Raw genomic sequence first — 16961 nt, 5'->3', positions numbered from 1 at the left:
TGGCAGACAGGATGGCAGTTTGAAAAACTAGGCCCCAAAGAGTACATAATGCAAAGAAGAAAAAGAGGTGCAAGATGGAATTGTCCTTGGGCCCTCCCACCCACCCTTATGTTGTATAAACAAGACATGCACACTTTAACAAACCAATCATTTCAGCTCCAGGGTCTGCCACATGACTGTGGCTGAAATGATTGGTTCGTTTGGGCCCCCACAAAACAAGCTGACAATTAATCTGTCCCTGCACAAACTGGCTCTACGGAGGCAAGATGTCGTACTCATCCACCGATTCCTCATCCTCTTCAGTGTTGTGTACATCCTCATCCTCACAGAGTATTAATTCGTCCCCGCTGGAATCCACCACCACAGGTCCCTCTGTACTTTCTGGAGGCTGGTCTCCCTGGAAGAATTTATAATTCATTTTGATGAACATCATCTTCTCCTCATTTTGTGGAAGCAACCTCCTACGCCTTTGGCTGACAAGGTTCCTGGCTGCACTAAACACTCTTTTAGAGTACACACTGGAGGGGGGGCAGCTTAGGTAAAATAGAGCCAGTTTATACATGGGCCTCCAAATTGCCTCTTTTTCCTGCCAGTACAGGTACGGACTGTCTGACATTCCTACTTGGATGTTGCCACCGATGTAATCCTCCGCCATTCTGTCAATGGTGACAACATCATATGCAGTGACAGTAGACATGTCAGAAATTGTTGCCAGGTCCTTCAGTCCTGACCCGATGTCGAAACTTGGTCCTGTCTGCCCTGCATCACCGCCAGCGGGTTGCTTGGGATACCTAAGTTGTTTCCTGGCAGCCCCAGTTGCGAGAGGAAATGAAGAAGGAGCTGTTGACGTGTTACGTTCCAGTTCAGCTGACAGTGTTTTCACCAGCAGGTCTTTGCACCTCTGCAGGTTTGTGTCAGCCAGAAAGAGAGACACCACAAGTTCGAAGGGATGGAGAACCTTGCACAACACGGAAATCATTCTCCACTGCGCTTGAGTCAGGTGCATACCCCCTCCTTTGCCTATGTCATAGGTGGATGTACAGAAAAAGATTTTATTTTTTTTCAGGCACTTTGGGGGTTACACCACCCTTCAACAGACGAGCCAGCCGGCCCTTTACTTATGACACAGGCACACGCTTGGCGCAACTTTGTTGATTCACATGCGGCTACAGCGCACACAAACAGAAAAATATTTTTTTTTTGCACTTGGAGGGAGCACCCCTGATGGACAGAGCACGCCCTGGACAACGCTACAGCACCCCTTTAGGACAACAGCCTTTATGGGACACTGCACAACACAGCCCAGCCAGCCCCTATGGACTTTTGAGTGGACATAGCCCCTATGGACGACAACAGCAGCACAACTCCCACCCTCCCTATTCACTGTCCACAGCTGGAGTGAAAATTGGCGCCGACACGGTGATATAGAATCCAAAACCTGCGAGAATCCGACACCAGGATGATGACGTTTTGCCTCGATTTCAGATCCGAGTCAGGCGGGAAAACTCAAACCTGACTCTGATCCGGATCGGGGGGGATTCGGATTTCAGAAATCCGAACCCGCTCATCCCTAGTACACATACACAGCATGGGACGCAGATCATGCAAACATCCACATCCTGAGTGAGTCTATGGTCACTCAGAATGGCCGCCATAACGGAGACGTCGAAGCCCTGTTTCCTGTGTATGGGATCGCAGACACAGGAGGTGACATGCCCCCATAATGGTTGAGACACGTGTGCGTTTTTAGCAGACAGTCCCCGTTGCTTCCCCCAAACACTCCCTTCCTGTGAAACACACTATGATTAAAGACTTGCAGCATGTGACTATGGTTAATGTACCTTCACACATGCGCATGGGACTCAGACGCATGCACAGTGGCAAATGATCTCTCCATTACGTACAGCTCTTTTAACTATTTTCAGGCTTTACTGGTGTAAAGCACCTTGGTTTAAACCGAATGATTGATTTAAAAAAAAAAAAAAACACCTTTTTTAATTTATTTATTATCTTTTATTATGTAACTGCAGGCACGGCACTGTTACTTCTAGGGGGGATTGCCTATTATAAGGGAATCCCCCTGGATTTCTTCCTCATTCTTGTTGCTTGTGATTTTCATTTGAATGAGCTGAGCCAATACAGTAGATTCACACATACAACAGAGAAATTGGGAGGTTGAACCAGATCAGAGAGGTCTTAAATCTGCTTAGCATCAGCGAAGACTCCACCAACTCCTCCCCTAACAATCCTATAAAACAGGAGAAAACTACAACTAATATTCTTAGTCTGAAAGGGGTAAACAACTCCAACACATTAAAGAGGTAATACACAGAGAAACGCCTCATGTTTAATCTCCTCCTTGTTTATTTCAGTTCAAAACCTTCAGTCCTACTGAAATGAGTGAAAGGAAGAAAGACTTCCACTAGATGCAATTTTTTTACGTTTTGAATGATGATAACATCGTTATCGTTCATCGTCTGCAATATCGTCCAGTGGATATTCCATCAAGGCCAGCGATGTGCGCTCCCTCTGGTCGTTGACGACGTCACTCATCGCCCGAACCGGCTGTCCAACCTGACGATATCGTCAGGTTGCGCAGGTTCGAGGATGAGGGAGGGTGTCGGCACTGAACGATATCATTAATTATATCGTTCAGTGTGTGCTCAATGTCGTTAAGGGCATTGAGCACACCACTGCCGAGGACACACTATACGATATTGCTCATGGAGCGAATCATTATGTGGATACCCGACTTTAGTCTGGCTCTCTTGAGATAAAAAATTAGTGCAGAAAAGGATGTAGAGCTAAATGCAAAGGCCAAATGGCATTGCCCAGTGCTAATGCTTAACTCCTTTTTGTGTGTATGTGTTTCTCTGTAAAGTGCTTTTGCATTTTCCATTTTGTATTACTGTTTAGATTTATTTAATTACAATTAATAAGTAGGACTAATGCTGAACATTAACTCATTGTATGTTTTAATATGTTTAACCTATATACATATACTCAGATGTAATTGGAATAATAAGCAGTAAAAATTGGTTTTATTGAAAGACGTAAAATAAATCATATCAAAGCCTAATAACTTTGGATTGTTAGTGTTAGAAAGCATTAAAACATCAAAGTCTCTAATCCATAGCAATGTTTCACTCTATTAATATAATAAGCAGGATTAAAAAAAATTAATTAAAGCAAAAAAAAACTGGTTTACACCAGAAGAACCAGTTTAAACTAAAAAAAATTGTTTTTTTTTCAAAACCAGTATATTTTATTTCTAAAAATGGAAACCCCAGCGGGCTCTGTGTGATTGATTGATAAACCCGCTGGGGCGCTAACCCACTCAACTCCTCTGTGTACAGTATGTAACTTTTTATTTTCTTTGTTGCAGGTATCTCAAGAAGCCACAATGGCCTCGCACCTGAAGTACATCTCTTTAGGGATCCTAGTGTTTCAGACCACGAGTTTAGTTCTCACCATGCGCTACTCTCGCACTCTAAAGGAGGAGGGGCCAAGATACTTATCTTCAACTGCTGTAGTGGCTGCAGAGGTGCTCAAAATTGTAGCATGTATCCTTCTGGTATATAAAGAAAGCAGTAAGTATATCTGAATTTACTATAATGTAGAATCTTTCTGAGTGGAAGCTATCATAATGGATATTATAAAAAGTAGGCTATTCTAAAAATTAAGAAATGAGCAATGCCACCTAGTGTGTAACATGTCATAGGCAGCCATTTTCTTATGTACCACAATGTTCATGAGAATGCATCATATAATTTCTTTAACAGATAGTAACAGGAAAAGTAGTGGGTAGACCACTCTACAAAGGGCAACAAAACCAAGGACAAAAAAGGGACTCTCATCATTAAAGCATGTGAGTGAATTAACAGACTGCATATCGCTTTAGAGAATATATTGCTTCCTCTGTTTGTAGATGACTAGTACTTTTACCAATTAAACATTATTTCCCCCATTCTAAATGCAATAAGCTTCAGCAAAGAAATATCTACATATGCTTCATAGCCTCACTGAGAGTCTGACACTCACTAGGACTAGCATAAAGGAAGAAATGTAATTGTTTTGGATGCCTGTTGCTTCCATCTAAAGTGAACAGGAGCTTTTCATTTGTTTTGGGCGCCCATTACTTATCACATATTTCAGTTTGCAGCCTTGTAGGGCTTTTGGGGCGCCTCAACTGCAACATGCCCGGCTTTTGGGCGCCTTAACTGCAACACGACCGGCTTTTGGGCACCTTAACTGGCACTTTGCACTGGAGAAGCCGCTTTACAGGGGCTGGTTGCATAAACATTTGAATTCCCCTCAACAAATGTAATAGGGGTAAAGTATCCTACAGCCTAAAGGGCTTTCCATTTATTATTATCTTTTTATCTGCAATTATTTATTCATCTTTTTTTAAACATATTGGATTCTTATATGAATGCAGTATTTTATTAATGCAGTCATATACATTGGTCATATTTATTTATATCTTATCCAGAAAGGTATATCTATTTTCTGCCTTTGTTTATCAAATAATGCCACTGCACTTTATTATATACATTTTGGTATATTTTATGTACTTATATAATAATTTACATATCTTTTACAGTACTGCATATTTTTAAAATCACTTTTATGCATTGCTTATAAAACTGATATAGCTAGTTACCATAGCTAATAAGTGTACCTTATAATTTCAAAATGGTCAACTGCCTTAGGCAGATCAGAGCGACATACCTGACACATTGGGGAGAGTGTACCCGCTATGTCGCTGACAATGCGTACTCCCGCGTGTTGCCAGCAACATAGCTGGTTTGAAGGGGCGGCATCGTTAGCGAGGGCCATGCTGCCGAATGCATCGGCGAGTGTGTTCGCACTTGCCGATGCCGGGTCCCGCTGCTAACGAGGTCGGTACACCACTACTCTAGGACCACTTTAAGCACTGTTAGTAACCATGGGGTCTATTCATGAAGCAGCGAAAAGCCCTTTATCAGTGATAAAAGGGCTTTTCATTGCTTCTCCCTATGCATAGAAGGGTTTACTGTGGAGAAATCTCAGATATTTCCAGCGGTGCCCCTGCTAACTATAAACATCGTTTCCCCATACAGTAGTGGGGAGAGCGATTAATAGAAGCACAGAAAGCGTATTGCTTCTAAAATTCACCAGCTCAGGATGGCATAATTTGCCTCCTGAGGGGAGAAGAGCAAGGAAGACCGCTGCCTCCCAGTCTTCTCCCTGCTGCTACAGTAGCCGAATAAGAGGGGTACGGGGAGAAAGTGGCAGAGACAAACACTGCCTAATGGAGAGCTTTCCTGCCGGGTCACTTCATACAGCTGATTGCCCGCTGCCTCTACCGCCCCTTCCCCCACCGCTAAATCTGCCGCATCAGCCGTTCTGTCCAGTGTGTGTGTGTGTGCGTATGTATGTATGTGTATATGTGTGTGTGTGTATATGTATGTGTATATAATATATATAAAAACACACACACACTACTGACTCTTTGCTGCCCCCGTATCAACCACTCGCGTGCACCTCAGCCGCATGCCCACCCCCCCATGGATAGCAGGTTCAGAGCTGCCCACTGTGGAGGGTATTGTAGGCGCGTGCGCAGGACACTAAACCAAGAAGACGGAGCATGCGCAGACTGAGGCAGACACAAGGGACGTCTGTAAACTCAAAGAAGAAATGAGAACACAGGATCGCCGGGACCCAGGATACCAGATTGCATCGCGTAGAAGGTAAGTTTACATGCATCACAACATATTGCATCTTGATATCGCATTTGCAAAATGCGATGTCTGGTGTTAATTAACATATCATTATCGCAAATATACATGAATAGGCACACATATCACTCTCTATTGGTCACAGACTTTTACCCCCCTTTCCAGTGAGAAGCGGGCATATCGGGCACCCGATATGTCTGTATTCTCACTGTGTGCAGGGATCGCGGAGGGGCCGGCAGTGCATGAAAATGCCTGACCGAATGGCTACTAAACTTCACTATATATCACATCGATGTGATGCAATATATAGTGAAGTTTATCGTGAGCCACTTCATGTTCTTTATGAATAGACCCCATAGAATGGTTCCTCACATTTGCCTTTAGTTCAGTAAAGCTACCCTCTAGTTCATATGTTTCCCCCAGCTCTCTCCTGGTATTTTCATTTATATTTGTTGTCATTTTGTTATAAAGATTGACATCCACCTCAGATCCATAACATTTATATATCCTTTATCTTTTCTTTATATTTTAAGTTTTGCAATTATATTCACAACCCACTTTCTAAAATTGTATATTATGATACAATGCTTTGCATAAAGTCTTCTTACATCATTGTTTTTCCTGCTAGTTTGGTCTAGCAGCTCATTTTTGAATTACAACTATGGGCCTGATCCACGTTTGTGCAGAGTAGCACAGTCGCTGCGTCTTTGTATGCAGCAGTTGTGCTCTAATATGTAGAAACGGCAGGAGGCGTCTTGTGTAAATAGATGCCACCAGCATGCTTCTGTGATCCGCAGCTGCTTCCAAAGGTGCAGCCATTGGATCACTTGCATGAACATCGGCCAACTGAGTAACCCACAGTAACCCCACCATCGGATTTGTACATAAGCCATCGGTTTGTGTACAAATTCGAAATAGGCTCTAAATAAAGACCTCAGTACATCATTGCCTGATCACCTAGAAATGCATTGCAAGTATTTGAGTGAAAAAAATTTTTTTTTTTTTTTTTTTAATCTCTTACCTTCTGTGTGTGTGTGTGTGTGTATATGTGTGTGTGTATATATATATATATATATATATATATATATATAAAATGTGTGTGTGTGTAAATTTGCATCTCAATATGCACACCAATTGTATGTATTTATGTCTGGTCTATGAGTGAAGAGGCAAAGCATTTATTTTCGAGTATGAAGGACTGAACACCCAAATAGTCCTGTATTATTTAAGAAAACTTGTACATATTTTTTATCTTATGCCTTAGTTCAAGTAAGGGCAAACTTTTGAACTTGGTGATCTACTCTAAAGGAACAAACATCTCTCGCGATCTATCATAGTACATTATAAGTACAGTATTATAATGCCCCCAATTCACATAATGCCACATAATAGTGCTCCACTTCACACAGAATATTGCCAATTCACGTTATGTGACAGTAGTGCCACTTATTCACATTCTGCCACTGTAGAGCCCCTTATTTACATTATGCCACACAATATTGCCAGTTCACATTATGCAACACAGTAGTGCCGCCTTTCACATTTTACATTAACATGATGATGATGTCAAATTTGTACCTTTACCTGCCTGGAGAATGCACTGCAACTTTGGTCTAATACAGAGATTGTCGCGTGCCACAGTGTCCACTGAGCTGTCATTCACTGTGCTTTGTCGTCACATACTGTGAATTTGAAGTTTGTGTCGTCATGCCATCAATGTACCCATGTACCTAGCGTGAACACTAGTAACGTATTAGAGGCAGTTACATGTGACAGTTTCAGCCAATTATAATCATCCTGATCCTGATCACCTCCTTCTGCAGCTGACCACAATCTACCCTTCGAGTGTCACTGATCGCCCCTAACCAGAGCCCCTGATAAACCAGGGTTCACAGACTAGGGGAGTAACTTAACATTCACTTTGAACAGGTGTAACTTTCCAGCATCAAAGTACAAATATCCTACCCATATGTAATGTAAAGCCACTGATGTGAATGTCTGTACTGACTCTCAGAAATTTGTGGAGATGCAGAGTATTGCCATTTAATAACCAGAACCTAGGCTGCCTGCTTATTGTCTTTAATAGATAGTAACAGGAAATATTGAGGGGAGTCCACTCTACAAAGGACAATAAAACCACAGCGTTGAAAAGTACAGGTGCTGTTCCTAGCCACGTGGGTACAAATGGGACTAAAAGGGGCCTCCAAACCATATGAGGAGGGCAGCGTTTCATAGCTTGAAGACCAAAGGGATCTTAAACAACCTAATAACTTCTGTGGCCGATGCTATACAGTGTTCTCCCCAGAACATTTTTCTAACCGCGTGGCATTATGAAGTAGCTGATGAAGGGAGATGGGTGCAGACATAGAAATGAATTGACAGCTGTGCGGTTTAGGAAAAATGCCGTACAGTTTGCCGGTGAAAAAGGCCCTGGAGAGAACACTGCTATATTCACTTTCCAAAATTGCCCACCCTGCTCATTCTTCCTTCAAGTACATGGCGGCGATAGCTGTGATTTTGAAGCCATGGGAAGACCCTTGTTTCTGTGCATCTTGCATACCTGTCTCCCTTGTCCATGTCCATGCTGATGTCGGCTTACCAAATTGTCCAAAATTTTGTATGTAATTGAACAGTCCCTAACATGTCTTTCACAGCATATTTTCCATAAAATCAGCTTCATTGTGCTCCTTTATCTGGAATTATTGAGAGCAAATGCATTCGGCAAATCTCTCAAGATTAGGGAGGACTAGCACTCTGAGATATTAATGTATCAGTGGCAAGTAGGTTAGCATTGCTGCTTCAAAGCACTGAGGCTTTGGTTACAACCAGGGCACTATATATGTGGTGTTTCTGTCCTCTTGCTATCTACTGGGTTTTCTTCCAGATGCTCTGGTTTCATCCCACCTTTCTTTTTAGGGGTACTAAATGTCCACTTGCCAAGTGCTTAGGGGCTAAAGTATTTTGCACACAACAGGTCAAAGACACAACTGTAGTAGAGTCTTGGGACCATTCTGTAATGTAATCTATTGTTAACCCAAGTTCTTCAAATCTATCTGCATGTTCTAAAGACTAGCATAATAGTCCTACATTATATGAAGGTAAGCGAGTCCTGATGATAAACGAATGGCTTGCCTTGATGTGCTTCTCCTTTTTATTTCAAGAATTGGGTTCCCAAAACTGTGGATGCCCTAACAAATGTACAATGTCTTTGAACTATTGTCTCCCGAGCCACTTTGGATCACACAATCTTTCATACCCCATTGTACATCCAGTTATCCATACTTTGTGAAAACCATGTGTCAGGAGTCATTACCCTTATTATTAATGGGAGAAGAGTTGCAGCTTTAGGTTTGTTTCATTCCTATGTTGCGAGTAAATACCTGTCCTTCCCATTTATAGGTGTATTCTTCATTGAAGCTGAAATGCAAGTTCTGTACTATATTATATGTGCCCAATACATTTAAAAGGGACAAAAATGCCACCACTCTAAGATGTCAGTTTTATGGACAAAGGGTCTGCAAACTCAGCAACACCTGTATTAGCCATACGGAACGGTGGGTCCATTCCCAACATTGTGTCTCGTCCTCCCATTCACCCTATTACGTCGCATCATCTGTGCTTGCCAGCCAATGCTGACTACTGTGGTTTCAGGTCCCCACATGACATGGGAGTCCACCCAATTACAATGGTTTTGGGCTATTCACTTCTAGGCTAATTTCATTTGGTATTGTCTGGTCAAGCAGAAATAAGGCAACCCACCTCTACTAATTACAGCCACTGCACCCAGAGAGCGAGTCTCAGGTATGCATATGTGTGCTCGTGGAAATTAGAAATGATGGAGATTAAAGCCACATGGTAATGTGGATATTTGATTATGTCTGCAAATTTACATCTTTTAATTCTTCTAGTGACTGGAGCACAAACTTTACTTAATAACTGGGGAAATGTTCATTTGTTTAATTATACACGCCAAGTCTATTTGTATGGCCTTTTGCCAGTGTAAACGCCTTAAATATAAACAGATGAATGTGGCCATAAGCCATTACATTCACATTAATAGCTTATCTCTAAAGTCAGGAGCCTGCACATTGTTACCAAAGCCACGTTTACAACCTCCATTTGTGACAAAGAAAAACACAATTTAACAATTTCTAATTTCATGGTAAGAAAAACTCAGATGGGGAATAAAATCCCCAAGATAAGGACGAAAACTAGAAGTGTGCAACCAGGGGCATAACTAGAACTTTGTTGACCCCATAGCAAATGTTCAAGGGGGCTCCCAATGCTTCTAAAGATACACCACCCTCTGCGTTCACCCAGACTGCTGTTCGGCTTTCCCTGTGCCAGAACTGCAGGGTTCTCCCCCTCCTCTCTCCCTCTGTGAGAGCTGTTGGGGTGAGAGGGGTGGGGTGGAGTGGGGGCGTTTGTGCCCTGGCAGCATGTCACCGATGGGACAGAACTTATAGGATTTTCTCTAGCGATCTAGTTCAGACTCCTCCATGTGCCCTTATATGCTATTAGACCCCCTGATGCCCCTTATATGCTATAACACACCCCCAGTGCCCATTATATGCCATCAGACCCTCCCACATAGCATGAGGTAAGATGGGTGCAGTGGCAAGGTAGTCCCCTATAGTCATGTTCTACCGTGGTGGTATGAGGTGATCTGGGTGTTGGGAGGTGGGCCCCATAGCATCAAACCAGGAAACACAAATAAAATGCTCTAGAAATAAATTCCCATACATATAGTGAAGAAATTGTGTGAATACTTGATCTCACCAGGATGTCTTTATCTAATTAGAAAGTTCTCCAGAAATTTACAGAACAGAATAAAAAAAACTGTATAAATAATCTGATATCAGATACGGAGAAGCCATCATAGGTGTCAGAATGTTAAGCAGTGGAAATATCCTTATGCAGTTCCCAGAAAGTTCTTCCTGTAGTTCAAAAAAGGTGCACCTCAGGAAACCACAACATCTCGTACACGTGTGTGTGTGTGTGTGTGTGTGTGTGTGTGTGTATATATGTATAGAGAGAAGCACATAAAGGTGTTTACTTTTATGCTTGCATATATATAGCAGGGTTGTAGTTATGATCCGCCGATCTCAATCCCGACATTGGAATCCCGGCAAGGGATTCAAGATAGGCATCGAAATACCGACACCTATCTTAATCCCGACGCCGGAACGTTGAGGACGCCAGCCCGAACAAAGGTAAATCCGGAGGACCCTTAGCGTTAGCCACGGGGGGAAGGGTTAGGATTAGGCAGTCTAGCGGGGTTAGGTATTTTTTTGGGGGGGGGGAGATTAGGATTAGGCACCCCTAGGGGGGAGGGTTAGGGTTAGGCACCCCCAGGGAGAGATTAGGGTTGGGCACCCCCCGGGAGGGTTAGGTTTAGGGAGCTGTAAGAAGGGGTTAGGCACCCCAGGGACGAGGTTAGGGTTAGGCACTAAGGAAGGTTAGGGTTAGGCACCACTAAGGGAGGGTTGGGGGGGACAGGGGAGGGTTAGGGTACTTGGCTGCCCCAGTCGGGATCTTCATCCTGGCGGGCATCCGCTGTCAGTATTTGAACCAGCGGCTAAACAGCCACCAGTATTTCAATCCCATTCCATATAGCATGTAGAAGGTACATAAAGGTTTCTTTATCCTCTTAATGAGATTTGTCTTCCAATATTGAGGGCATGTGAAAAAGATGAAAAACACAGTGTAGATAAAAATGTACATATTTCTTTTAAAAATATATTTATTTTACACTGACAAAAATAAGGGAGAGTATATCCATACCAGATGTTATTAAGCTGTTTTAGATCTCCAAACAGAATGGTACCCGAATGTTCAATATTGGATATCAAATAGATTTTTTCCTGGCCAAAAGTCTGTTTTGAAAAGTTTGCTAAGCTCTAGCATGAACTGCTTTGTATTATTTGTAATAAAGAATTAATGTTAGGAGTGTTTTATGCTTCTCTGTTTTCTTTTACAGCAATGGTTACTATTCATATATTTTGTGTTTTTTTTCTTGTTTTCTTTGCTTTGTTTTGTTAGTGCATTAACTGTAGGCAAAATAAATTACATCTGTGCCAATTAGAGATGTTAGAAATCATTGATCTTATGGCAAACCGTTCTGCTGACTAACACTGTAATACATGCCATAAAAAAAGAACCTGATCCTTGGGTTGAACATACACTATATTATATGCATCACATAGAATATTACAAATTGCAGCAATATATCTGGCTTCTCCTATTGATTGTTCTGGTTTTGTTTTGCAGGTTGTAGTCTACGAGCCTTGAACAGAGTCCTTCATGATGAAATAATCAATAAACCAATGGAAACACTAAAGCTTGCCATACCTTCTGGGATCTACACCCTACAGAATAACCTCCTGTATGTTGCACTGTCCAACCTTGATGCAGCCACCTACCAGGTATTGTCAATGAAGATGCACTCTACCCATAACTTAGAACATTCCTATTCTGAAATAGGAGTTCCATTACTACTAGATTAGTCAAAACTCCCTAATGCCGCTAATTGAATCTTTGTAACCTCCTCTTGCGATTCCTGGACAAAAGTCCATGAAAGATGATGTTTGTTCATGAAAGATGACGTTTTGCCTCTTGCTGAGTCCCGATTTGTGGCGGGAAAAATTTGAATTTGGTGGGAAAATCCGAACTAATCCGAGCCTGCACATCCCTAATATGTGTGTGTGTGTGTGTGTATATATGTGTGTGTGTGTGTGTATGTATGTATGTATGTATGTATGTATGTGTATATATATATATATATATATATATATATATATATATTTATTTGCAATCCTCAGTCCGGCACTCCGTGAGTTGTAAAACTTAAATCAATATGTTCCATAGCGCTGCGGTGCCCTCTTTGAATCCAAAAAAAACGGAAACCATATATCTCACAGCAATAGGCAGCACTCGTCAGACTTGTACGAATATAAAAAAACCTTTATTCCAACATGATTCGGGGACAACCCCCGTCCTCAGGGACAAATGTATAATGAACATACAACACATACAAACATATATAGACACTCCCATCCCAATCTGTGTAAAAAACTGCCTAATGCACACACCTGTGTCTGATCAGCCCAAGAGAGATCATGGGGCGTGTATCACACATCCCACTGAACCCTCCTGGCCATATCCCACAGGTGTGTGTGTCATAGCAACCATCATTGCTAATGACATAAACCTACACCCAGATATCACAACAAAATATGTTAACATATGCTTTCCATAATGTAATTTATCACTGTGTATCCCATAATCTGTAAACATAATTATATACATTTGTATTGCTCAACTTTACAGAGATGTTACAAAATCGCATCGCATAATGCTATGTATATACAACAGTGAATATATTTCAAGAACTTCCTGTAAACAGTAATTACTGCAAATAAGAGTATATAGTGCAAATAATTAAAATGGGTTTAAAGGCACCTATTCACAGATAACATTGGAGCCCCAATGTTTCATTTAATCCCTTAGGTGCCAATGTATTTAAACAGAAGATCCATCTATATTCCCTCTGCAGTAAGATTTTCTCCCTATCACCACCTCTCAAACTGAAGGGTATATGGTCAATAATTATTGCCCTAATACTAGCCACACTGTGTTGCTGTAATAAACCGTGCCTCGCTAATGGTTGGTCACTCTGTCCTCTCTCATGTGCTTGTTTGATGGCACTACGATGGAGTGCCATCCTTTCTTTAAATTGTCTCTGCGTCTTGCCGATATAGGCAAGTCCACAGGGACAAATAATCATGTAAATGACATGAGTGGTACTACAAGTCACATTATACTGGATACTAAATCTCTTACCAGTATGGGGATGTCCAAATGTGGATCCAGTAAGCAACATATTACTGGTTACACAGCCCAGACATTTGTAACATCCCTTTCTAGTGCTCAAAAAATGCCTAGATGTGTTTTTAGAGAGCCCAGATATATCCAATTTCACCACTCTATCCTTGATATTAACACCCCTGGTGTAACTGGGTAATAGTTGTTTCTCTTTCAAAGCTGGTAATTCGTTATCAGAATTAATCACTGGCCACCATCTTTTGGTGGATTCAACACTACTGGTTGTATATTGACTAACCCATGGTACATGGGTCTCAGATTTATTTTTAGTAATGGGGTCTACGGTCTTCAATGTTTCATCTCTTGGAATATTTAACACTTTAGTTTTTAATTTATTTAATTCCTTTTTCTTATACCCCCTTTGTAAAAATGTAACTAGCATGTTGTCCATCACTTTAACTGTCTCTGTTGGGTCAGATGTAATCCTCCTAACCCTCAAAAATTGAGAGTAGGGAAGACCTTTCCTCAACGGTAAGGGGTGGAAACTGTCATGGCAAAGGAAACTATTACGGTCCGTACTCTTTACATATATAGAGGTGTTCAACACACCGTCAGCAATATTGATATTAACATCTAAAAAATGAATATTCCTGTTGCTAATATCATATGTAAATTTTACCACACTCTCCGATAGGTTGTGCTTGTCCAAAAGTACCTCCAGACTAGTTTTAGAATCCAACCAAAATAGTAACAAGTCGTCTATATAACGTAAATATAGACAAATTGAAGGAATATATCCCCTATGTATCTGAAATAACTGTTTTTCTATCATATACATAAAAGCGTTAGCGTACGATGGGGCCACAGGGGACCCCATCGCACAGCCCGCTAACTGTAAATAGTACCGCCCATCGAACAAGAAATAATTTCTCGTGAGCACCAACGTTAGTAGTTGCAAGAATAATTCTACAGGGGGTCCTTTATATGCCGGGTTATCCACTACTAATGATCTCACAGCCTGTATACCTAATGCATGTGGAATGCAAGTATACAGGCTGGTGACATCAGCACTACACATCAACATATTTGGTGGTGGTTCTTTAAATTTTTCTAATTCCAACAGTAAAGATGTAGTGTCCTTAAGATAAGATGGTAGCTGTTGGATACAAGGATTCAATATGCTGTCCAAGAACACAGCTATAGGTTGAAATAGAGATTTCAATGCAGACACAATCGGTCGACCTGGAGGCTTTATGAGTGACTTATGCACTTTTGGCACCGTATAGAAAAGAGGAACTTTAGGGAACTGTACTCTTAATGCATTGTACATATCTAGAGTAATTTGTCCCTCATCTCTAGCTGATAATAGTACGTTATCCAGTTCTTGTTTAAATTTCATTGTCGGATCCTTATCCAACAGCTCATATGTGCTATCGTCATTTAGTTGTCTTAAACATTCCTGTCGATAGTCAGATAAGTCCAAAATGACCACAGCTCCCCCTTTATCGGCATTACGAATTATAATGTCTGTTCTATCAGATAAAGATTTCAGTGCTTCCCAATCAGTTTTATTTAAATCTTGACTGAGTTGTCTTGTTGAATTGCTATCCGGAGCCTCCAATAATCGGGTAAAAGATTTAATCGATGGATTGTTCGATATAGGCTCAAATTTGGATCTGGGTAAAATTTTCTTAAGTTGTATAGGGACAACTTAAGAAATGATGGTTGCTATGACACACACATCTGTGGGATATGGCCGGGAGGGTTCAGTGGGATGTGTGATACACGCCCCACGATCTCTCTTGAGCTGATCAGACACAGGTGTGTGCAATAGGCAGTTTTTACAACCGATTGGGATGGGAGTGTCTATATATGTTTGTATGTGTTGTATGTTCATTATACATTTGTCCCTGAGGACGGGGGTTGTCCCCGAATCATGTTGGAATAAAGGTTTTTTTATATTCGTACAAGTCTGACGAGTGCCGCCTATTGCTGTGAGATATATATATATATATATATATATATATATATAGCCTTTAGAATGTAAGCTCTCACGAGCAGGGACCTCTGTGACTGCCGACTCCCGGCTGCTTATTGTGAGTGCTTTAATCACTATTGCAGCAATGTATATAAATCGTGTCCTTGTCCTGTACTGTAAGTTACTTGTTTCTTGTTCACCTATCAGTTCTATGTACTATGTAAGGTACTGTGGAACACTGGTGGTGCCATATAAATAAAGGATAATAATAATATACTGTATGTATCTATATAACTGGGTTACTGTAAATTGATAAAACTCAGGGTGTAGTTATAAACCATACTGCCAATACAGTACTATGGACAATGAGGGATCTTCATCTATAATTCTCTTCATGAATTTCATTCGGATCATAGCCCCGATCTACAAATTTTTTGCCCATCTCGTTCAGAGCATTCATTAAAGCATTCCTATTAGAGGTTATGCGGACCACACGGAGAAGTTGTGAGTATGGTAAACCCTTTTTGAGAGGTAAAGGATGAAAACTGTCTGCAGCCAGAAGGGTGTTTTTGTCTGTGTTTTTCGAGTAAACAGAAGTCTCTATTACACCAGTAGAAACATCTACATATACATCTAGATAACTAATTATCTGAGTACTGAAACTGATGGTAAACTTAATTGTACTTATACCAGTGTTCAAATCATCCACAAATTTAAGGAGATTCTGTTCACCACCAGTCCACACCATAAAGATATCATCTATATACCGTACATAAAAACGTATATATTTAGCAAAATGATGAGCCATAATATGTTTTTTCTCATACACGTACATATACAGATTCGCGTATGCCGGGGCCATATTCGAACCCATCGCCGTGCCACAGCGTTGTAGGTAAAAGTTATTATCAAAAAGAAAATAGTTCTTATGTAGAATTATATCTATAAGCAAGATAATAAAATCTACTGGTGGCCCCTCATGGTGTGAACTGGTGGCAAGCATATTTCTTATGGCTGACATGCCATCCATATGTGGAATATTAGAATAAAGATTGACGATATCCATCGTCACTAATAAGACATCATCTGATGGTGAAGAAAATTGTCTCAACAAATTCAGAAACTGTGTGGTGTCTCGTATATAGTATTCAGATTTTTGGACCAGTGGCTGCAACAGAAAATCAATGTACTGGGAAAGTGGCTGGCATAAAGAATTTTGAGAAGAAATAATCGGCCTACCTGGTGGATTAGCTAAGCACTTATGAACCTTAGGTAAAATATATAATAGTGGAATGATAGGATGTTCTTGAGTTCAAAACTTAGCTGTATTTTCATCTAACCAAAAATTCGATAAACCCATATTGATAATACTGTCAATTTCTTTCTTATATTTCCATGTAGGATCAGTGGGTAGTTTTTGATAGCACGTCTGATCAGAT

General features: G+C 41.0%; 1 protein-coding gene across 2 annotated transcripts in view; it reads left to right on the top strand.

Annotated features, from left to right (window-relative positions):
- SLC35A3 (solute carrier family 35 member A3) overlaps positions 1-16961 on the top strand; it is a 92388-nt gene that overhangs the window by 32338 nt on the left and 43089 nt on the right. For both annotated transcript variants that reach the window (XM_088481492.1, XM_088481483.1), the window contains exons 2-3: positions 3386-3590; positions 11991-12145. In XM_088481492.1, the coding sequence (XP_088337618.1) occupies positions 3404-3590; positions 11991-12145 (342 nt within the window). In that variant the 5' untranslated portion in view covers positions 3386-3403. The remainder of the gene's footprint in view (positions 1-3385; positions 3591-11990; positions 12146-16961) is intronic.

This window comes from Taudactylus pleione, unplaced genomic scaffold (assembly GCF_031769625.1).
Source record: "Taudactylus pleione unplaced genomic scaffold, aTauple2 ptg000017l, whole genome shotgun sequence".
NCBI lineage: Eukaryota > Metazoa > Chordata > Amphibia > Anura > Myobatrachidae > Taudactylus > Taudactylus pleione.
Note: the sequence above shows the minus strand (reverse complement) of the source record. Positions and strands in the feature narration are given on the sequence as shown.